General features: G+C 37.7%; 1 protein-coding gene across 1 annotated transcript in view; it reads right to left on the bottom strand.

Moving 5' to 3' along the window:
- The window catches only part of MIPOL1 (mirror-image polydactyly 1), a 143,530-nt gene that overhangs the window by 97,328 nt on the left and 22,170 nt on the right, over positions 1–24,032 (bottom strand). Inside the window, exons 5-7 of the mRNA XM_088529291.1 lie at positions 17,874–18,003; positions 11,898–11,931; positions 11,468–11,638 (exon numbers count right to left, since the gene is read on the bottom strand). Coding sequence (XP_088385417.1) covers positions 11,468–11,638; positions 11,898–11,931; positions 17,874–18,003 — 335 coding nt within the window. The remainder of the gene's footprint in view (positions 1–11,467; positions 11,639–11,897; positions 11,932–17,873; positions 18,004–24,032) is intronic.

Genomic DNA, 24,032 nt, shown 5'->3' with positions numbered 1-24,032 from the left:
GCATCAGTGAAGTGTCTTAAAATCCACATGCAAGCAGACAATTGCCCTAATGATAAGTTGGCAATTACTGTGTGAAAGGACAAGAATACTTCTGGTACATTTTTAAATACCATCACATTATTTCAGTATCAGGGATCACTACACAGAAACCACAGGTTATTGTTTTGTTCAGTTACTGTAATCACAGGATCATGGGTATTCTTGCAGTATACACTAACTGTTTGCCCTAATAAATACGGTACACTCATTTGAGCCAACAGTTGCTTAAGGCGCAGTTCCTGAATTTTCTGTTGAGTAATCACTGTTCCGCAAATATCTATATATATATAACATATAAAAAAAATCAATTTAAATGTGAGAGGATAAGTTAAACATCTAATTAAGTACATGAAAACTCTGCAGATAGGATAGGAATAGGAAATACTTTGGAATAAATGCTCTGAATCAACAGTAATGCTCTTTTCTTTATGGAACCAACATACTGTTTTAGGAAGCTGGGATAGAGTAGCTATTGCTCTAGCAGCTCTCACTAAAAGTTACAACCACCTGAAAGCAATACTAATCTCAGTGTTTTAACTGCCTGCACATAAATGTTAAAATGGAAGAAGTAACTATAAATGCTACAGTGAAATCAGTTGATTGCATTAACAGCCACCTAAAAGTTCTCAGATATCTGAAATGCAGAATCACTTAAGCCTAAGCTCAGTTGGCTGCCTGCAGTACGCCCTTGACACGTGCAATTACCAACAACGTCTTCATTCATCTCAAAACTTCCATCCCTTGTGTAGAGGGAAGGACACCAAAAGCAGAGAAATTTTAAGAAAAACAGAAAGACAGAAGAATGTTATGACATCTCCTGAAAGCAAAGTGAGGGGACTGCCTGCCAAAACAAACAAAACGGGTAAATGCATGACTACTGCTGGGAGACGTCTGGATACCATAGAAGACAACACACAGGACATAAAGAGAACATGTTATGAAACACACAGCTGCGAGCTAGCCCTACAGTGAAAAGCAGATTGATACCACTATTTTGTAGAAGGGATTAACAAAGATCTTGGTGTTTTTTCTGTGAGGCTGGTACTGGATGCTTTTAGTTTCCCAGTGAGATTTTCAAGACTAGTTTTAATGGGACCTCAAGCAACAAGGCTGAAAAAACGCCCATAGATTGAGAAAACAAGCTTTGTCTCAAAACTGCAGAAGATGAAGGCAGCAAACTCACACAGAGAGGGAAGTGTTCACTCCTGTCCTGAACACAATCTTGCAAACTTCTCCTACTTTTTTTAAATGTATATATAAATATAAACTTCAGTAATACTTCAGCAGAGGTTTTAGAGCTAACTAAGAAATAAGTAACTCTTAGTATAATTGAAAATTCACCAGGAATTGGAGCAGAACTTTGATATATACTTGTTTACACTATTCTTCAGTCTTTTTTTTTTTTTTGTAAATAACGAAGAATTACAATTTTTACACTTTCATTAATAGACTGGCAGAGCTTTATTGTAACTCGTACTAAATAGTTTCCTGAATTAAATGGACTTAAATTTTCCTTTCTATATTTACATAATTTATCTAAAATTCTCAATGAATTTCATATATTTTCAATAAAAAATGCGATTTGCATACTACTTGTGCTGCCATATTGGCAGTATTTAAATTTCAGTTACTATGGAGTGCTTATCAGTGTGCTTAGATTAGTGCCTCCATTTGCACCGTTTTCTGTGCTTTAGTTTGCAACCCGGAGGGCGCTCTGACAGACTGCAAACAAACTCAGAGGTGCAGTTCAGGAGCACGCCCACTGCACTCCAGCGAAAACGGGTATTTAGTCCATAGGCCAGTCCAAAGCAAACAAAATCCACCCTGAAATGTATAAATGTGGATGTCAGGTGCTGAAAATTAACTGTTTCATATTCCAGAACCACTCCCATGCGTTCACAGTACTTGCTAATGCCGAGCAAGCAACATTTCCAATTATAAAGTTGCAATTGTGAATGTTCAAGAACTGTTAAGTGGCAACAACAAGGAGAATGAACACACAGGTCAGACACAGGAACTCTTCCAGACCCTATACTAAAGACAAATATAAAGCAAAACAATTTATTTTTATCACTTATCAAATATAATCTTAATGTAATGCTGTGTGGATATCCAGAATAACAGAGTATTTTTTGCAGAAAGATTTCTTAGAAAGTTACCTAAGAAATCTTTTAAATATGAAATCTATACATGGATATATATTTTAATTTTTAAGAAAAATCAGAGGCATTTTACTCAAGAAGTGTAAGCAAACCAGAACCTGATTCAGCATTCAATATTTGACTTCAAACTGTGAAGCATTAAGCACCCTGAAAACCCTTACTTTAAATACTTCTTAAATGATTCCAGCATCTACAGAAGTTATTGAATGCACAATGACTCTATCTCCTCTTTCCAGTGAATACTGCTTGAATTCTGCTGCTGGTATCACATTGGAAATTTCCTCTATGGGTTGTTGCTACTGAAAGAGGCCATCAATAAGCATACAAAACACTTTTTCTCTCTTTCATCCCAGCGTTTTGACATTAAATATTTAAATTAATTCTAGAAATTGGTTTGGAAGTTTAAGCTGTGTGAATCCAGAGCTTAGCACCATGATAGATGAGTCAAATAGCAATTAATCAAACAAGCTTGCATGCAAATCTACTGTCATTTTGAAAGGGGTGAGGAGTTTCTAGGTAGCAAAGAGAAGATGAATGTTCTACAGGATATTCATTAGAGTTTATAGTTAAAGATACAGTGGTAGATCATGCTCTCAAATACGATTCAGACACGTATTTTCTGAATTCTGCACTACACAGTTTGCACAAGAACAACAAGTGATTTAACACTGCAAACAATAATGCATCTCCGGGCATCATTCAGCCAACACCTTGAGGCATTAAAATACAGAAAATGTAGTATCAATTAAAAAACTTGTTTCAGAAGTTTAAAAAGACAAACTGTAATCCCTGTTTTCAAGGAAACACTGCATTCACATTTATATATTTACTCATATTTAACATTCAAAGACTAAACATAAAAGTTAAGTAGTAGAGCTCCATAAGGCAATTACCTTCAGATTCTCTACTCCCAACCTACCAGCTGATTAAAAAAAACCTAAAACACCGCACCTCATGCAATCAAAGCCTGAGGTAAAACTGAGCAATAAGCCATAAGCTATTTCACAAGTGAAATTCTGACTGCAGTGAAATCACAGGGAGTTTCATTCAGTACCAACAAATATCCGTCTACAAAAAAATCACAACTTCTGCTACACCAAGGCAACAGACCAAATGACACTACATATACCTGTTCCTGAACCTGTTCCCTACTTTTGGCTCTTACCACTCTGCTCAAATATCCTGTCTCTCCTCAGATTGCTTTACTTTTTGAAAAATTAGTTATAAACAGTATCAATAAAAACATAAAATACCATGCTGAAAGTTTGAATAGCTGTTACTCTTCTAGGAAACATTTTACACAAAATAAAATACCCAAAGCAAAATATCAAGAGTTGAGCTAATTTCCTATTGAACTCTAGTGGACTATAATTCTTGCTTAAGAAAAAAGTACTCTACACATCTTCTGAGCATAGTCAGATATTTAACTGGGCTTTTCCCTGGAAAATGTCCATAATTTTGGTAGAACAAATATACCGAAGGTAAAGAGTTAGGGTACATCAAACATTTTACAAAGTAAGAATTATTATCATTTTTCTACTCAAGTATGAGTTTATCTATAGAAAAGAAGTGGTGCCTAGTAGGAATGAGCCTTGTCTTTTGTGAGATACAAAAGATTTAGTATCCTTCAGCCACAAAGTGACTAGCTCTGCTCATCACTTCTGAAAATTCTGTAGTCAATGAGATTCATTAAGTCTATGCAAAGAAGCAGCAACATAAATATGGATTTAACTGCTCTAGTGTAACCTAGGCTTCCTAAAATACGGATTGAGTCAAACTTTGCAAGGATTACCTTTACATACATACTCAGAGAATAAAACGTGACATTATAAAGCACTTGCCCAATGCAATAGGATTAATACAGCTCATCATAACAATTGCTCATATGGTCTGTTTGTTTTTTTCTCTTCTTAGGATGTATTTTATTCAACTTTACCTTCAAAGTGATGTCTGTGAGCTTTACCTGAGACCACCAGCATAAGTGATAATAAACTCAGCAATCTTTTTTTCCAGCTCCTGCTTCCTTTATTCCCTTTCCCCACAATAAAAAATGCATTTTTAATGGTAAATCTTTAATTTTTAAAAACTTTTCTACTTGGTATTTTCCCCATATCACTATTTATTTTTCTCAGGGTTTAAACTAAATTTGAACAGTGAGAGGGGCAATTTACAGGCAGCTTTTAAAACTATGTCTTCTATAACTTCTGTGTGTAAGAAGTCAGGCAGAGGGGGCAGGAGACCTGCATGGATGAGTAGGGAGCTTGTGGCAATGCTCAAGCAGAAGGCAGCGGTATACAGAATGTGGAAAAAAGGACAGGTCCCCTGGGAGAAATACAGGAACGTAGTCAGGGAATGCAGAGATGCGACAAGGAAAGCTAAGGCGTGTTTGGAAAGCAATCTGGCAAGGGATGTTAAAAATAACAAGAAAAACTTATTCAAATACATTAACAGCAAAAGGAAGATCAGGGAAAACGTGGGTCCGCTGGCAGACGGGATGGGCACCCTGGTTACAAATAACACAGAAAAAGCAGAGTTGCTCAATGCCTTCTTTGCTTCGGTGTTTACCAAGGGCAGCCCTTTAGAGCCCCAGGCCCTAGAGACAAGAGAAGAAGCCGGGGGAGAAGAAGACTTGCCCTGGGTAGAGGAAGATTGGGTCAGAGAGCACCTAGGAAAACTTGGTACCCACAAATCCATGGGCCCTGGTGGGATGCACCCCAGAGTGCTGCGTGAGCTGGCAGAGGTCATAGCTAAGCCGCTCTCCATCATCTTTGAAAGATCCTGGAGAATGGGGGAGGTGCCGGAGGACCGGAAGAAGGTCAATGTCACACCAGTCTTCAAAAAAGGCAAGAAGGAGGACCCAGGCAACTACAGGCCAGTCAACCCCACCTCCGTCCCCGGAAAAGTGATGGAACGGCTCATACTGGCCGTTGTCTCCAGGCACATGGAGGACAAGAAGATGCTCAAGAGTAGTCAGCATGGATTCACCAAGGGGAAATCTTGCTTGACTAACCTGATAGCCTTCTATGATGAAATGACCGGCTGGATAGACGAGGGGAGAGCGGTGGATGTCGTCTATCTCGACTTCACCAAGGCTTTTGACGCCGTCCCTCACAACATGCTCCTGGGCAAGCTCCAAAGTGTGGGATAGATGAGTGGACGGTGAGGTGGATTAGGAACTGGCTGGATGGCAGGGCCCAGAGAGTGGTGATCAGTGGTGCAGAGTCTAATTGGAGGCCTGTGGTTAGCAGGGTCCCCCAGGGGTCAGTCCTTGGTCCAGTCCTGTTCAATTTATTCATCAATGACCTGGATGAAGGCACAGAGTGCTCCCTCAGCAAGTTTGCTGATGATACAAAACTGGGAGGAGTAGCTGATACCCCAGAGGGCTGCGCTGCCATCCAGAGGGACCTGGACAGACTGGACATCTGGGCAGTGAAAAACCTCATGCAATTCAACAAGGCCAAGTGCAAGGTTCTGCACCTGGGGAGGAATAACCCCAGACACCAGTACAGGCTGGGGACCGACCTTCTGGAGAGCAGCTCTGCAGAGAGGGACCTGGGTGTCATGGTGGATGACAAGTTGACCATGAGGCAGCAGTGTGCTCTTGTGGCCAAGAAGGCCAATGGGATCCTGGGCTGCATTAAGAAGAGCGTCTCCAGCACATCGAGGGAGGTGATCCTGCCTCTCTACTCAGCCCTGGTGAGGCCACATCTGGAGTATTGTGTCCAGTTCCGGGCTCCACAGCACAAGAGGGATGTGGAGCTGCTGGAGAGAGTCCAGCGCAGGGCCACAAGGATGATCAGGGGCCTGGAACATCTGCCCTATGAGGAGAGGCTGAGGGAGCTGGGCCTGTTCAGCCTGGAGAAGAGAAGGCTGAGAGGGGATCTGATCAGTGTCTATAGGCATCTCAAGGGACGGAGTGCAGAGGATGTTGCTGGTCTCTTTTCAGTGGTGGCCACTGACAGAACTAGAGGAAATGGCCGCAAACTGAAGCACCAAAAGTTCCACAGGAACTTAAGGAAAAATTTCTTGACAGTGAGAGTGACTGAGCACTGGAACAGGCTGCCCAGAGAGGTTGTAGAGTGTCCTTCTCTGGAGGTCTTCAAAACCGGCTTGGACGCAGTCCTGTGCCACGTGCTTTAGGTGAGCCTGCGTGTGCAGGGGGGTTGGACTAGATGATCTCTAGAGGTCCCTTCCAACCCTAAGCATTCTATGATTCTATGATTCTATGTCCTTTAGGCTTCTGTCTCATCTCTTTCTGCTTAGCTTTCCTGCTAGCAAGTAACTTCTCACTCATTTATCTGCTACTTCTCAGAAAAAAATGAGGGCAACTGGAACTTGCTCTTGCCCTCCCTAAGGAAACCAGGCAGAAGAGAGAACTAACTTGGATCCTCAAATAACAATAAACATCCACTTTACCTCCACTTCTCTCCTCAAACAAGCCTGGGATGAAAATCATCAATACCCTACAGCAGCTGTCAGGTTCTAAAAGAATTGCGAATATAGTGTCCTACCTCTCCCCTCTTTTCCTGTCTTTCCCGAACATTAGAAACAAGGGAAGAGGTTGTAGGGAAAGCAACCCAGCAGAGCAGCTAGCACAATGCCAAATGTGCTCTTGCCAAACAAGAACTCAATCTAAATCATTAGCCATGATGTACCACATGGAACCAAAAGTACAGAGTTTAAAACTGATGGGCTAATTCCAAGCATCATTGAAAAACAGTTTTCCAAACCATGGTTTGGGCTGAACAGAAATTATCTCTAAGATAAAGCACTCAAGCATCATTGCAATCTTCACTGCCATATTCCCCCTGAAATTATTTGAGATTTGTAAGTAATTTTTTTTATTTATATATTTTTTGTTTTCACATTTATACAGCTTCTGGGTTTATTACTTTAGTAAGGGCTGCTCACTCACGTGTGCGGAGAATGCCTTAATGTTCTGGAATTACAGGTAAGAGGGCTCTACATCTCCTTCAGCTACAAGGAGGAAAAATTCTTGAGAAGCTAAAAAAAAAAAAAAAAAGTCAGTGAGAGGCTGGCTTCCTGCAACTGCTGACATTTATCAGTTATTAGTCATTAGTCGAAACCGATAATGATGGGCAGTCAAGCATAATGCTTCTCGTCTTTTGTTTTCAGCAACAATAAATTGCAGTTTGCTGCCAAACAGTGCCTCGAAATGGCGAAAAGTACTTAAACTTGCTTCAGATGAGCAACTGGGTGCACGCCAATTTCTACATGAACAGTCATATGCATGTTCCTGCACAGCAGGATGTGATCAAACTATTCAAAGCTGTAAAACCAGGTTTGCTTGCCAGTTACGTTATTGCTTCAAGATCAGGGTATTAGAGATGACACTTCACTGGCCATGAAAACACTGCTTTTCTTTGGGAAAAAAAAATCCTACATGTTTAATATTTAAATTTTTGTAGAGTATCAGACTGCTACCAATTACAAAATATCTACAGAACTAAAACTAGGACTGAAAACATATCAAACGTGATCCTCAGAACTATAAGGCATACTACTATTTAGTTTCTTTAAAACCACTTCCTTCAAGCTGTACCAATTAAAGGGTCACTTTCTGATACAGTAGAAAAGTTATTTCGATGACTTGCTCAAGTCCCCAGATTTGGCTGCCAACCCTTTAATCATATTAACATTCCTGTCCATAAGGTGTGAGGGGCGGCTGCCAGTGTGAGCCATTGCATTGCATTGCCTCCTGCTGGAAACCATCCTCTCAAGCATTTTATGAAGATCATATAATGCAGCTATGGCCATATTTAATCTTTAATTTTCAATCTCACTAATTTGACAAACATGTTACTCAACATTCCTTTGCTCAAGCAAGGAATACTTTTGAAGGCAGACAGAACAGCAATACAATCCACTGAAAAGTTTTTTTTTTTTTCCATTAAGACAAACCTTAATAATATAGACAATAAACTGAATTTTTATTTCTCATGACAGTCAATTTCTTACTCCGTTTCCTTTTCTGATATCAGTCATAAAACAGGCACAAGTTCTCCAGTATAGCACAATATCTGTTCACTAACAAATATATCTTGGCAAACATAACCAAACAGTTGAGTTTGTTTTTTTAAGGGAGTTGGTACAGGAGAAGATGGATGTCAATGTTTAGCCATGCTTTAGTTGTTTGTTTTCTATTCACTTGAAAATACATACTAAAAGTAGTATCAAATATTTGAGTTTATACCATTTTATTTGTTTTCACACATACAAAAAGTAGTTTGCATATTTGCTCAGCAATGTAGTGAATGATCTAAGATTACATACACATGTGCAGCTCAATACAGTGATAATAGTGCCTCGAGCTGCTCCAAACAAGACATGATATTCACATGTCAAATACCAAAAAAAAAAAAAAAAAAAGGTAGTGGGGCTTAGGTATTATGATCAGAAAGAATGTATTCATACATTTCAGAGACATGGACAGTGCCTTTTATCTTTTCAAGAACAATAAAAAAAGAAAAAAAAAGAAAAATAAAGGAAAATAAAAAGGAAAACTCCAACAAAAGAATCACAACTAATTAACTATTTCAAAGCTGTTGTACAACAACAGTCCAGTAAAACATAACTTGGCATTACAACCAGCAGAGAAGTTACGGTAAAGTTATACTTCAAGGACTCTTTGAAGACAGCTGTATTTAGTTGGTCACAGGAGACGCAGAGATTAGAGAATATGGATTCTTTAAGAAAGTTAAAGGGTCCTTAGCTCAAATGAAACCAACGAGTTAGAGCTGCAAAGAATTCTGTATTATTGTTGTTTACAGCAAAAAAAAACATAAATCCTACAAGATACAGCCCCCGAACTGGATGCTAGCTGTATATTCATTGTGCTTAATTGTCAACTGCCAGGTTATAGTAAAGAAAACCATAAGATAACAGACAAACACAGACTGTACAAACCCTTATTTAACAGATAACCAATTCCATGAGAGAACTGCCTATGTGGGTCACCCAAACAGAATTGCTGTCCCAGCACTGTACAATGGCTTGTAGAAATACATCTTACAAAATGAATCATGAAGCATTTAGCTTCCACTGCCCAATGACTTCTAAAATGCCAATTTCCAGAGGTCAGCAACAGCATGTTACGGTGTACTCCACTTCTGCTTTGTCTCAACTTATTCTTACCAAGACTCCATCATTATTTGATGTCACCTCCCATGAAAAGAGAAAGATTTTAACTTGCAAATGTTATGAATACCTGAGGCTGCCTTGGGTGGAAATTCTAATAATTTACATTTGTTATGCTAAACATATACATCCCCTGAATTAGATTCAGTCCCTTTGTGGTCTAACGTAGGAATCCCTCTCCCATTGTTCTTGCTGTTAGCACTGTAATAACTACTGCTATTGCAATGTTAACAAAAGACTACTAATAATTCAAGTATGGTACAAATTCCCAAGGAATCATCATGCAAGAAATGCAGGTTGAAATGGTAGCTTCAGTTCCCAGGATCTATTTTATGGATTCAATAGCCTCAGTCATGAAAGCATCATAGTTATAGAAACACAATGCAAGCTCAATAGAGTCCTATTAGTAATAATTAGTTTAAAACAATTACAGTTTGCAATCAGTATCAATCAGAGCAGTCCAACATAATACCAAATGCTGATAAAAGAAATCTTATTTGAGAAGTTGGGAGGCAGGAAGAAGGGGATGGGAGGAGGTTAATATTTTATTTATTTTTAACTGTACCTTGACATTGTTACTTGACATCATCTGTGCATTTTCTGACATTCAAGGTGGGTATGCTGTCTGTGGCATTTAAACCATTATGTAAAATACTGATCTTTTATTAATTTCCATACTAATTTCTTGGAAAAAGTGACTTTCACACATATGTCTGTAGATTACACTACATGCGGATGGTTTAAAAATAAACCCAATTAAAATATATATATAATACCCTACAATAATATTCAGAAGCTAACAAAAGTTTTATGGTCCAAATATATCTGAAAGCACATTTGGAGGCTGAAGCAAAAAAATGATAAAACTTGAATATATCAAAAGATCCTTCTTCTTTGCTGAAAGCTCTTATAAGCAAGAAATTTGGTCAAAATTAAAAAATGCATAAAATTTTGGCAAGACTGTTGGATGTTCACCAGTAACCAGACTGGTTATCCTTATTATAGAAAGCAAAAGAAAGCAGAGTGAAAAGATGAAGTTGCAACATTAACAAGCTTTGCAGTGGTTTAATGCATAAATCTTTTTAAGCACCAAGTGGAAAGGGTTTTCCGGTTAAAGTAGGATAGAACATAAAAATGATGATTGCAAAAAGGCAAAAATTTCAGGATGTGAAAAGGGGATTCTTCTACCAGGTGACTTCTTGATATAATGTAAATTTAACAGAAGTTATTTAGGTGTGGGCAATCTTGGATATTTACACTGAAGGAAGATTTGTACTTTCTATTTTGAAGCAAGAGCTAGATGAAACTTCTCGCTTGGGATGAATGCACAAGGAGTTTCACCCAGTCTGGAGTCTCTCAATTCTATACTCCCTGTCCACTCTGCTTCTTCCTACAGCTCATTCCCATGGAGTCAAATTCACTTTTTTTTTTTTTTTTTTCCAGAAGACAAAATCAGGAAGAAAGAAAATTGTGGAGAGAAATCCAGAACAGCTCTGCTGTGAGACAGAAGCACCAAGGAGACTCTCTCCACGATGAGAATGAGAATAACATTCTTTTGGGAAAATAAAGGGAAGAGAATCAGTGATCTGAGTGGCAGAAAGGACATCAGCTTTTAGTAGCCTATGTAGCAGAGGCATGACACTCAAAAATGATTACGTGTCTATTTTCCTGCATATAAAGTAACCAAGGGAAGAGTTGCTTGTTTTGCTGCATACAGTATTATCACCTTTTAATGCAATATTTCTAACACTTATCATTTTAACCCTTTACAACTCCTTGAGGTCCAGTTTGCTGGGGTCCGATGCTTTACAGAATTATAGCATCCTGCAAAACCAAGCTCTTTGTAGCTTTTTGCATTATCAGTATACTTAAAGCTATTTTCTTTCAAGAATCGAGACAGTGATTGCATGCAAAAAACAAACAAACAAAAACTTGCTTGTGAAATATATTTACAGTACTTTCACGGGCACTCCTATCATGCAGAAAGCATAGCTCAATCAGCCACTTGCCATTAGGGAAAATAAAATGTAGCAATTTTCCTCTCCAGAAGGAAAGCAAGAAAAAAAAGTAATTTTATATTGAGCGATTATATGCTTGTAGAGACTTACTTGAGACAAAGCAGCATCCCGTTGCTCTATCACTGCATTCATTTCCTCAGCTACTATTTTCTTTTTACGTTCTTTCGTCCTGTGTATTCGATTCAGAATTATAGCTCCATTCTTCAGTATATCTACGCCAGTGTCTGCATTGTTTATTCTGTTCAGTAATTCCTGTAATGTCTACCAACAGCATTATATGTTAGTCAGACATGAAGTTTTAATATATTTTATTTAATATAGGGTTTTAATTAATAGGCACATGTGAATTGTAAATTGACTGAGTGAAGTTATTGAATTTTCATATTGCAGCAAAGATGTACATTATTAGTGTGTCAATTCTTCTTTTTCCCACATCTTAGTTCTTGAAACCCACTCAATTGAACTTAAGCCTCTAAGATATAAGACTGACATCAAGAAATCTCCTCAGAGAATGGCTTACCATGTCATTTTCTTCAGGGTTAATATTTTCTAGCCTAGAAAAAAGGGACACAGAAAGCCTGATCAGTAGCATTTCCTTAGTGCAGCAAAATGAGTTCGCTTTTTAAATCTTTAGAACCTCAAGTAATTTCATTCTACTAGTCTTTAGAGTCAACCATGACACTGAACATATTAAAGTGCCACCTGCTCGACTCCATCTTTCAATAATGCTCCATATCTTCAGCACTGACTTCAGACTGTTAAGTTATTAATGTTTACTGCTATATATGACTACAAGGATCAATTGTTCATATGTGCTTAGATGAAGAAAGTTCCCTAGTGATAGAAATGACTGATGCTTTTATTTTATTTATTTCTGGACTTACAACTTCTGCTTGACGCTGTGTTTTGTTTTCATTGCACCCCAAATGAAACAGGACAAGGCTTTAAAAAGAAAAGAAAACAAAATATTCTCTACAAAAGTCATTTGCCACCTCCTCCTGCCAAAAGGAGGAAAAACAAGTAGTTAAAAGTTTCCTTTGAAATATTCTGCTTTAACGTTTTGCATAAAATAGCACATTAAGCCAATTTTCTGCAAGGCCATCTTTTAATTCTGCCTGCATTTCCCCACTTTAATTTCAAGAGAACTTGTTCTTAACTGTTAAGTATAAAGATGATATGCAGAATTAAGTCATATGCAATAGAACACCAGCTGTGCAAAAGCAGTGAGTTATATAGCACAAACACCTAATAAATGGGTATGTATTTTATTTTACCAAAGCTATACATGCAGTATGTTATTTATAACATTTATGTGCATTTTAAAATGGAAGAGACCTCTTCAATATTTTTAATCTGTCTATTTAAGCCTATTAAAGAGCTACAATTCCACTTCATGCTAATTAGCAGTGACATTTATTAAAAGTAAGCCTGTCACAGACTAGCATATAATATTTTAAAAGACAGCAGTCATTGAACAGCAACACAACTCAGTGTGAGAGTTGCTGCTCTAAGGCCAAGATTTAAGCCAGCAAACATTGTACAGGGCTTGATAGCACACTAACATTTCACCTTAAAGTGTCAGTTACCAGTTACTGGTCCATATGGCATAGTAAATCAGCCAATACAGAAATCAACCCTTTCAATCAAAAAGAAATAACAACAATGTACTACCAGTGTATGGTGGTTGGCATATTTACAGAGAGCTTGCAAGCAGCACCTGCTTCCAACACATCCAGTCACCATTAGACCTAAACCAAACAAAGCGAGAGCTAACTTTTGCTCGTGTTGACTCATATTCATAAAGTAGCACAAACCAAAAAGCAACAGACACTTGAATTCAGATTCTCACATCTGAAGTGGCTCCTTACAGAGTTCCTGCTTTAGGAGTAGAGCTTATCTGCTCTGTTCTGATATCCACTTGTCATTGGACTTAACAGGGGTCTCTGCCTAGTCTGTATTTACAGTGAAGTATATTTCTTAAGCTGGTTGGCAAGATTCACCAGAGGATTTCTCCCCTGCAAAAAGCAGGGCCAACCAAAGTGGGTCAACAGAATACCTCAGCTAACCGTCCGGCTGAGCGGGGAGGCTAAAGAGGGGGAAAATGGGGAAAGGAAAACAGAGCAGGAACTTCCATCTCCTGTCACAAGACTTCTGTCTGTAGGCATACACACACACACACACACACACACACACAGATCATCTTTTTTTAGTTCTCTCATGATATGAAGCAGCAATAAGCAAGGATACCTCTAGGGGGTACTTCAGGGAAAAATGTAAAAATAGAAGAAAAAGGTGACAGGATTGAAAGCTTTGGCTGTTACAGCTGAACAGTGACACCAGAATTGCTCTAGCAGGGAATTTAAAGGAAGCTTTAGAGCACTCAGTGAAGGCTGGCAGGATGCCTAACATTGCCCTCTTGTAAAAATCTCCGACTGGAACAAGTCCAAGCAGATGGGGGAAGTTCCTGGGGTTGTAAAACTTGTCAAGGGTGGCAAAACTAACCAGTGGACTTTACAAAGAGCTGCCCTATGTGCTCCATTTGATGTTCTCTGAGGTGAGAGAGGGTGACTGCCAACAACCAGCACCAGGAAGGAAATAATGGTGAGTTAGTTTCTAGTTCCAAGATTCCGGAACAAAGCCAAAAACTACATAAAATAAACTAAGTTCCTCATGGTTCATCCCATCACCTCTGCTGTTTCCAAAGGATTAGTAGAGAGGTAAGATGGACTCTAGGGAGAAAAAGAAAAAAAGAAAGAAAGAAAAAAGAAAAATGCAACAGCCACACTATGAAACTATTCACAATAAAGAGTCTGAGAAAAATATTTTTTTTTCCTGGAATTCACTCTCCTTCTGAGAGGTTGGCAGGTAAAAATGATGGTTGCTTAGGCTGAACAGTGAGACATACTTCAATGGTAAGTTAGAGGTGAGGTTACTCTACTCTTACAAATACTGCAGATGTCAAGTGACCTTTAAGCACCTCAAATGCACTCATCTTGAGAAACTAATAATAAGCAGAAAGACATAACAGAACAAGGTGCTAGAGAAGCAAACGTTTTAAGCGAGGCTCAAGAGGACTACTGATATTACAGAGTACATGAACATATCTGAATGCACAAGAGGTGATAGTGACTGATAGAAATATTGTAGTTTTTTTTTTTTTTTAATAACTGTAGTGAATTCAGCATATTTGCAGCACAGTCCTGACTTGCTCTTCCCATTGTAAGATGCCAGTCATCCAGACAGAAGTAGAAATAAATATCTTGCTATCTCAGTTGAAAGATCAGCACAGTTAGCAAAGACACAGTGAAAAGCCTAACTAGCAGAGCTTTGTTTCAGTAGCAATTCTGGCCCCATTGTAGATCACATATTTCTTCTTTACAAGGCATACAGCTGCATGAACATAAGCGTCCTACAAGCTTCGAGCAGCTGAGCCTGAAGGAAAGCAACCAAGCCTGCTGGAAGTGAGCATCCATTCTCAATTCTGAAATCCTCAAAGGTTTCTAAACAATGAGCTTTCTTCAAAGAAAAAGAAAACAAAACTCCCAAACTAATAATCACAATAAAAAAAGCTTTTCTGTATTCTATCATTGCTCTTTTCTGAAGAAAGAAGACCACTTCTCATCTGAAAGGTCCTGAGAACTGAAATGGGAGAGGGAAGAGCGTAGGAAATAGTGAATAGTGGTCAGGGTGCGGAAATGGGCACACAGTTGGTTGAGGCAATACTGATCACAAACTCATGGAACAGAGGAAGACATCTCCAAAGTGTCTTATATTGTTGGATGTGTCTTATGACATTCCTATCAAATTTCCAGTTTCACTGAAAGGTTATTAAGGTGCAAAGAGGTCATTATCTAATATCCGATACAGTGAACCATATGATTACCACAAAGTAACTTCTTCCCTTTAGGAAACTACATACGGCTGTTAATGCCCCAAAACTCATTGCCATGAAGTACTTGCCACATGGATAATTATCAGATTTTAGAGTGGAAAAAAATGCAGCTTTTGGACTTTGTGCCTTTTCTCATTTAAGTTTTTATTCCTGTGGACAGTTTTAGTGCCAGTCATCAGAGCAGTAGAATAAAGGCACACAACATTTTTTCAGAATTCTTGGGCAACGTATCTTTGTGCCCCAAGGAGTGACATAAATCTGTTGGGATCTGCTGGAAGATTTTGTTCATTTCCAGGATGTTCTCAGCGGCAGCTGACAGGGCAGCTGGGATGTGAAAGACTAGGATGACATTTCCTGACCACCTGCCATTGCCACAGCCAGTCTCTGTAAGGCAAAATAGAAGATCCTGGGAGCTACTGATTTTACACTCTTCCGCAACACAGGCAGATTGGCAAGGAAAACGCTTTTGAATGAAATAGTTTTTGTGCCTTGACTTGCATGCTGGTATGGGCTGTCATTACAGTAGATGTCACACAGAAACCTGACCTACACCCATCTAGAATAAGCAGGAAGAAATAATGGCTATAGGATCTTTAAGACGAGTCACTGATTTTGTAGAAGAAGAATGTAAATCAGATATTGACACAACAGCAGCCGATTAGCCCATCACAACTTCTACCTGCGTTGGGTTGGGGTTTTCCACATGGAAATTCCCAATTCTGAGACAAAACACGAGGAAAAGTGCACAAGTGGGTGAAAGCAATAATAATTACTACTCTCAGAGTGACAGGAATAAGCTATGATGCCTCAGCTCCACCACTGCTCTTGTACCTTTACCACCGAAGCGAGTTACCAGCTATTCCCTTGGAATCCCCTTTATCATTACCAGTGTATCCAGTGCCTTCTGCAATGACGTTCCTTTGAGGAAGGAAGCATGTGTTTTTTCCAAGAAAATAAGATTTTCTTTCTCTTCTCATCTTTTTGCTTACAACAGAGTTGGCCTTTTAATATACGACTGAAGCGCAGAAAGGCATGGAAACAAAGCAGGCAATGGCTGATTCATGTGTGTTAAGACCACAGTAAGGCCATGGTTTTGTTTGGGGATTCCACTGCAGAGATTGCAGCAAAAAGCCCATCAGGCACTTAATAGGCCTGTGATTTCTTCCAGAAACACAAGAAATCGTTGCTTATGTGAGTCAAAGAGAATAATTAGTTTGCTGCAGAACCACAGATCTTAGTATTTGATGACTGGGACCATACGAAGCTTGCTGGCTTTTTTTTTTTTTTTTTTTACTCTCAAAACATACAAACTAGAAGAGTGACAGAAGAAACTGGAGAGAAGGTCACAGTATTAATGCCCTTTATGGGAACATAAAGTATTTTTGCATATTTCTTCAGACAGTGCCAATCAAAGCAAAAATTCAGAGCCCACACCTATAATGGGCTCTGTAGGGCATTACCTCTATCAAATTGTGCATTAATCTTTGTGGGTCTGGGTGCTCCTAAACTTGCCTTTGAGTAATACTTACAGGCTGAGACAAACTTTAACATGCAAATTCCACAGAGTAAAGGTGCACAAACTATCTGCACAGATATGGGAATTTAGCTGGAAAACATTCTCTGAACCAACCTAAATAAATATCCCAAAAGAGGGGAAAAGTGTTCTTACTAGAATCATTTAAAAACCAATTGCTTGGCATTTAAGTGATTAAAAAATGTGTATATTCAGTTTCTACTATGATAAGTTTGTCTTTATTACAAAATCAGCAGAATTAAATCATATGAAAATGTGGTAGAATATTCAAGCCATTCTGAAAAACAGAATCATTCAAAGACATAAAAGATCTTCTCTGAGTACATCACGTTTTTAAAACCCAAACTGACACATGATCCAAAGCCTTGACTTTAAGGAAGTAGCAAGATGACATAACCTGGATAGAGAAGAATTACATGTAAAAAGAGAACTGTAGCTTCAAGGCTGCTTGTATACTAAAGTGATAAAAGAAACTGGTTTTGATCTTTCTCTCCTAACTTTAACATAGTTTAACAGTTCAGTTTTACATGAGACGGCCTGATTCTGCCTTCCTGTGTTAACACCGTAAAATAATAATTTTCAAAAAGTTGCCTTCTTGTCCTACAAACTGATCTTGCACTAGAGATAAAAAGGAAAACATATTTTTACATCACCCACATAATTAGAAATTTTGCTGAAGGAAGTGTCTGGTGGGCTCAAAGACTCAATTGATTTCCTATATAGTGCAACTTCCGACTGACATCCTGGTACTCCATGTCAAAAGATGCCCATTTGAAATGTCACATTCCCCTGATTTATCCCTGAATAAATCAATAGCAAAGCTTTTATTTATTTATTTGTCTAGGTAATCAGTCACTCACCTTGCTTTTAGTCACCTGAAAAAAATACATTCTCACAGACTTCCTAAAAATAAAGCCTAACCAATGGTACAGTAATACTAACACCAACCTAGTAATTCATCATAGGGAAGCTCATATTAAGATTTTCAACACAACCATTACCAAGCAGTTCCTGAAAGTCAAACTCTGACAGGATGATCTTTTTGCACAGAGCAGTAAGCACATACTTACTCTTTGAGAGACTGTTCTAAATGCCGCACTCGTAGAAACGCTTCATCTCTCTCTTCATTAGCTAATCTAAGCCTTGCCATGACAGCCTCATCACGTTCTCGTTGAGCAGAATAAACTTCTTCCACCAGAGCTGCAAAATAACCAGTACGTTGACCAAATAACCATTTTGACAGAGAAAGACAAGATTATATTTTTAGGTACACCTTATGTGGAATTTTGCCAGCATCTCCTAAAATCAACATTTTTCCTCTGACCTTGGATCCTCTGGATAAAGTCTGTGCTGCTCTTTAGAAACAACATTAGCTTGCCACTGCTATAACTTCAGGAATGAAAATAACACTAAGAGTTTTCAAATTCATAATGACACAGGGCAAGGAAGTGTTCTGCTTTAAATACTTACTTCATGGAAAAGTAATTTTTAAAGCTCAGAATCATATGAGATGCTAGAAGGTTTCTTTATCTATAGCACACAGAATCAAGAGTATCGATCCACTGAAGTGAATTCTATCATCACACTGCTTCCTATTAAGGTGGCACACTAGCTCATTCTAATATTTTCATGGCAAGTCTATCTCTAGAATCACAAAAGTGGCAAGGCTGGCATCTCCCCTTCACTGTCAAAGCCTTTACTTTATTTTGTAATATACTGTTATATTATCTGTTACAGCATACATGGAACTTAGAGCATTAAGTGCCAATAAACTAAGATTTACTGTCTATCCTTGGTAACAAACTAACATCTTCAAGTCATTCCTTATTCTGAGCTTACGTTTTCCTCCTGCATCTTCCCTGTCAATATGTCTAACACAACCCCTGGAACATTGCCAGAATCTTTACCTCAACCCTGCCTCTGCTAAAATCTTTAATTATACTTTCATTATTTCCCTCTCTAATACTGTAAATCTCTCCTGATAGTCCTCATAAAGTCTACAGTCAAAACTTCTAGGACTTTCAGGATGCTATAGAGAGTCTGCTGTCATTCCAAGGCAGAAGACTGTTTCTAGCATCCTCTCTGATTGCTGCAGGCATCTCCAAAAATTAAGCTAAGAGTGAGGTCTACAGGTTCCAGAATTCTCCACACTCCCTTTCTGGTGTGCCAGGCTGTTTATGTTTTTTTTCTTTCTCTTGTTGTTTGCTTATTTTTTTAAGCCTAACATCAAGCCCCAGCCTCTACCGAATTTTGGCCACTTTTACCATTCCTTTAAAGATTCTTCTGTAACAAGCTGTTACTGCTGTGCTTATTTCTTCAAAATATCTGCCCTTCTCTGAGCTACTGGAAAAGCCATTAAGAGCTCAAACAAATGCTTTCTGTTCACTTTTGCCTAGAGCCTACACTGCTGTTCTTTCTGCAACCTGACAACAGCTTTGCTGCTTTAAGAGATTAGTTTTCTCTACTCCACCTTTGTATATCATTATATAAAACAAAGTTGATCTATGTAGTATGGTATAAAGGACTATGGTTCTTCAACAGGAATGGAACAATATAAAAGTAGTTGGTTTTAACTATCTGGCTGGACACAGTACATCAATACTGAAAGGGGGGAAAAGGAAACACAGAATGTAGCAAGTTTCAGTGGAGTGCACAAGCAGCTCTGATAAGCAAAGATACAAGGAGAAGATGAAAAGAAAGGAATCCGGAAATATGAATTGGGTAGATGTGCTCAAGGTAGAAAAGCAACCCTCTTGTTAACCTGGAAAAAGAGGGTTTTTTTTGCAGATCTACCAGAAGGGCTAACATTTGGAACAGTAAGAACAGACCGCACAAAAGAAGATAAGGAAAAATTACACGTTTTTGCCAGGGGGGCAGTCCTCTGTCTGTCCTCTCACAAATATCTCCAGAGAAGCAAATCTTGTGATCAGCGTAGAAATGTAAAATTTGTGCACTAACAAGAAAATAAACAAAACTCCAAGACCAATTTAGTTCTCTCTTATTTGAATATTTGTTTCATAAGAACTTTTTTTTTTCTTGCAGATCCATTTGCTCTATTTGCAACAGGAAAGCACAGCTTAATATGGAACAGAAAAATTAAGGCACGAGTAGAGCAACTGTGGGATTGTAAACAGACAACTTGTAAGCAGAAGATGAATCCAGTACCTGTTAAGATGAGCAGCTTGAAAAGAGCAAACACACACAGGTTGTAGTAGGATAGGAGCCGATTGAGATCTGATGTTTTTCCATGGTGCATTGTTTAATGGTGCCAAAAGTAGAGAAAGTCAGTACTAAATGACTGTGTAAACTAGAGAGAAACCAGTGGGTTCAGATAGATGTGGAATACACAAGTAGTTTAACTATATATGGTAATTGTTATCTAGCTGTACCTTAAAGTGTTTGTTTACTAAAGGCTTTTTTTTTCTCTCTAGTAAGCTGTCAGTTTATCTAGCATCGTGCCAGAGAGACAGCACAGAGAACCCTTACACTTTCCATCATGTTTCAATGAGGCTGCAAGCGGAAGCACTATGCACTTTTCATAACGAAAACAATTCCTGAAATGAATAAAAACTACAGAGATGTCTACAATAACTACAGATATGGCAATAATTGCTGTTCAGAAGTTGACATTCTCTGGCACTAAAATGGATGGATGCTGTGTATACAAGTATACTTAGGACTATGCTACATTATAACCTAATTCCCTCTCTAAACACCTATGCCCAGTGGTAATAATGACTATACTTGGTTTATAAACCAGACTCTTGCTTGCATGTATTGAAACCAAACTGTTACATACAAAGTAAGAAAAAAACATTCAGAAAAGAATAATTTGAGTGACCTAAAAATCCTGCTTATCTGCAATGTAATCACCCCTGATAGGAACAGAGAGGCTGATTGCCTTGAACAGTGAACCCTCCCCTCCCTCCCTACCTCCCTGCAAAGATCCATTACAAAACACTGTTTCCTAATTAATGGTTATAGAAAGTAACTTGAGCAACTCTATTTCTCCCTTCCCCCCTTACTCCATTAAACTAATGCCTCCCCCTCGCCACTGAACTAAAGGCATGTCCCTATGATCAGATGCACCAATTATATTAATACATTTGAACAGTTCCACATCAGGTATGACAGTGTTTTTTTTTTTTTCTGTTTATATTAAAATAGATTAGAAAGACTGTAGAAAAACATAAGATACATAAAAACAGGATGTAATCTGATTTTTAAAAGGCCAAAAAAGAAGTGGCACTTCAGTGTTGTGCGGCAATACACAGGAGTGACCTGTGGGAGTGACTATAAGAAATATATAATAATAATGATATTTTTTCCAACCAGTTATTGAAACCTATACACCTCTGGCTCGTACAAGAAAACATTTTATATCATTTTCAGATGTGTACTTGAAGCATAACGTGTCCAACAAAACATGGAGAGATGCACAAAACATTCTCTATTTTAAAACAAGTAATAAATATCCAGATCATCACCCTTGTGCTCCTTAAGAATGCCAAAAGAAAATAAAAGACAATAAGAAATCACGCTCTTAATTTCCATTCAAGGTATGGCATATGCTGCAAGCCACTAGGTGCCATACTGGAACACTGACTTTATGCCCGAGTCAATGAAAATGCAACTCAGCTACTTAGTCACCACAAGGTTTTTCTTGGAGACCTTCCAATAGTGTACCAACAAGTCCTATCCTGTTTATCCTGCGGCTCGACTAACAAAAAATGGGAATTCTTATAGTACTTATGCTTCAAGTAAGAATGTGACACACAAAAAAGAAGTATTAATAGTCAGATATTAAGTGGAAATTAATTGTGTCATTTAGTAAGTCATATACATATAATGATAGAGTTACATTTCATTCCCATAGTGCTCAATTAAAAAAAAAGAATGATTTTTCCAATGCTTATAAATATTTTAATATATATAAACAAGACATTGCTATTTAGCTGTATAAACTTTATTTGCTTTGGAATAATTTAAAAACATCTTTCTCCTTGTAACTAAACCTCTTGCCTACTCTGAAAGAGCTCTTTACTTTAAAAGAATCATTATGCTAAACTCATCAATTCTAAAACATTTTTAGTTTTTAGTAAAGAAAACAATTGTAAACAGAGAGCTTTTGTAAGGTAGATAGCTATTACAAAGTTCAGTTAGAAAATCAATATAGCATTTTAGCTGGAATTTGCTCATTAAACACCCACAGCTCTAATGCAAATTATGATGGAATGAATAAAGCAAATACATATGCTTCTTTCTTTTTATTAAATGTAAAATCTACTGTTAATTGCATCTGGTATGTCATATAAACTTTTCTCCTTAACTATTAAATGGAAGCTTTTACAAAAGTCATTAGAGATTCTCTTTCTTTGACTTGTATAAATTTCAATATTTGTTCAGTAAAGGTTCACAGCAGTTAAATTACATTAACAAATATTATTAGCTACTATGTAAGCCAACTAAGTAAAATACTTATATTGCAGGTAAAACAAATCATTGGGTGTTTACAATAATATTTGGATATGTCCATTTTTAAACAAGCTTATCAAATATCATGTAATTCCTAGTCAAATGGGAGAGACTCAGAGTAGATTTTTTCTTCTCAAATACTCAAATTTGTTTAGTAAGCTAATTGTTTTCTAATATGGGCAAAAGTAAATATGAAGAAGATGAACCATACCAAGTATGAGTTTACTGAGTCAAAGTAGTGTACATATTTTCTTAGTTGAACCTTATTGTTTTGGCAAACCCGTCTTCTACACTTTAGCTTCCTCTAAAATACAGTAGTAGTAAGAAAGGGTGGTGAAAATCCTTCTAGTTTAAACACTGGTTCATGATCCTCTAAGCCACAAAACTTTGGGAAAAGGGAAGAAAGTTTGGTTCCCTAGGGGGGAAAAAAAAAAGTCTATTTGCTGATTTCCTCGAGATCATCTGTTCAAACCAAGCAGGAAAGGCAATAAAGAAGAAATTATTAGGATTTAAAACATCTATCTCAACAGAAAACACTTTTTTTTTTTTCCTCTCTTCAAAAAAAAGGACTAATGTTAAGGCCTGAATAAGTAAAGTAAGGCCTTACAAAAAAAACAACAAACAAAAAACCCACAGCACTATTCAGAACATGTAGCAAGTATTACAGCACTGTAACAATTGACTTTCAAGATAATTCAGTGCTACAAAAATCATACCTACATTTTTGATTTTTTAAAGTGCTTGACATTAGTAGATGCGATGAAATACCGCTTTTTGCTTTCAACTACTTGAAACAAAACTATCCAAGAAATACTGCAATTCACATTTTTTCTAATTATTTTTGTTACTAACAGTAGTTATAGTAATCATCTACTCAAAGAGACAGTATCTTTTCCTGTCAGAAATGATATATTGTTACTCGGTGTGAGAGTTCTGCAGTTTAAGATTTACTATTCTGGATTAGTGATTGCTGAACTCTAAGAGCCCTGAGTTTTGCTTCGGCATCGATTCTGGTACAATTAAAGTTGTTTTAACAGTTACTCTCATCATTACAGTAGCAAGATACACCAATAAGATGATGTTTTTATAAAAAGGTCCCACAGCATTTCAGATATTCCATAGCTGATTGAAAATATAATCATTCCAAAACCTTTTGCTGCATGACTTGACTTCTGTTTCCTATTTTTATACAGTTCCATCACTGCACTAATAGTTGAATTCATGAGTGGGGAACAAAATAATCTGAGTTTTTAAGGTGCATTATCACAGTAAAGGAAAAGCAAAAGCATGAAACAACTTGCTTGGACAAGCCATACCTAGATTACAAGATTCCTGTAAGGAGTTTCTTTCTTTTCCATCGTTTCCATGAAAGATCTGTCAGCTGAAATTTTAATTGAAGCTGTCTGAGATTTTTCCTCCCCATCCCCTGCACTTTGGATTTCTGAGGAGCAGCTAGAAGAAGGTGAGGAATGTGGGAATGCTATGGAAAAGAGGTACAAAGAATACCCAATTTTTCACTTTCATTACCCCTCCCAACCCAATCCTTCATCACTCTCTCTCTCTCTAAACATGGGAGGACTTGGAAACTAACCTTTCCATTTCCAAATAGGCCACTACTACTAGTTTTATTTAACCATATGGATATACACTTAATCTTCTTAAAGATAGAAGATGCATACATGCATTTGTTACCAATTCATTCAATTTTATCAATATTCATACAACTGTGGAAATCGAAATCCTCAGATCCTCCT

This window comes from Tinamus guttatus, unplaced genomic scaffold (genome assembly GCF_059628265.1).
Source record: "Tinamus guttatus ecotype Peru unplaced genomic scaffold, ASM5962826v1 Tinamus_guttatus_pri_ptg000327l, whole genome shotgun sequence".
Classification (NCBI taxonomy): domain Eukaryota; kingdom Metazoa; phylum Chordata; class Aves; order Tinamiformes; family Tinamidae; genus Tinamus; species Tinamus guttatus.
This window is presented reverse-complemented; position numbering and strand designations above follow the sequence as displayed.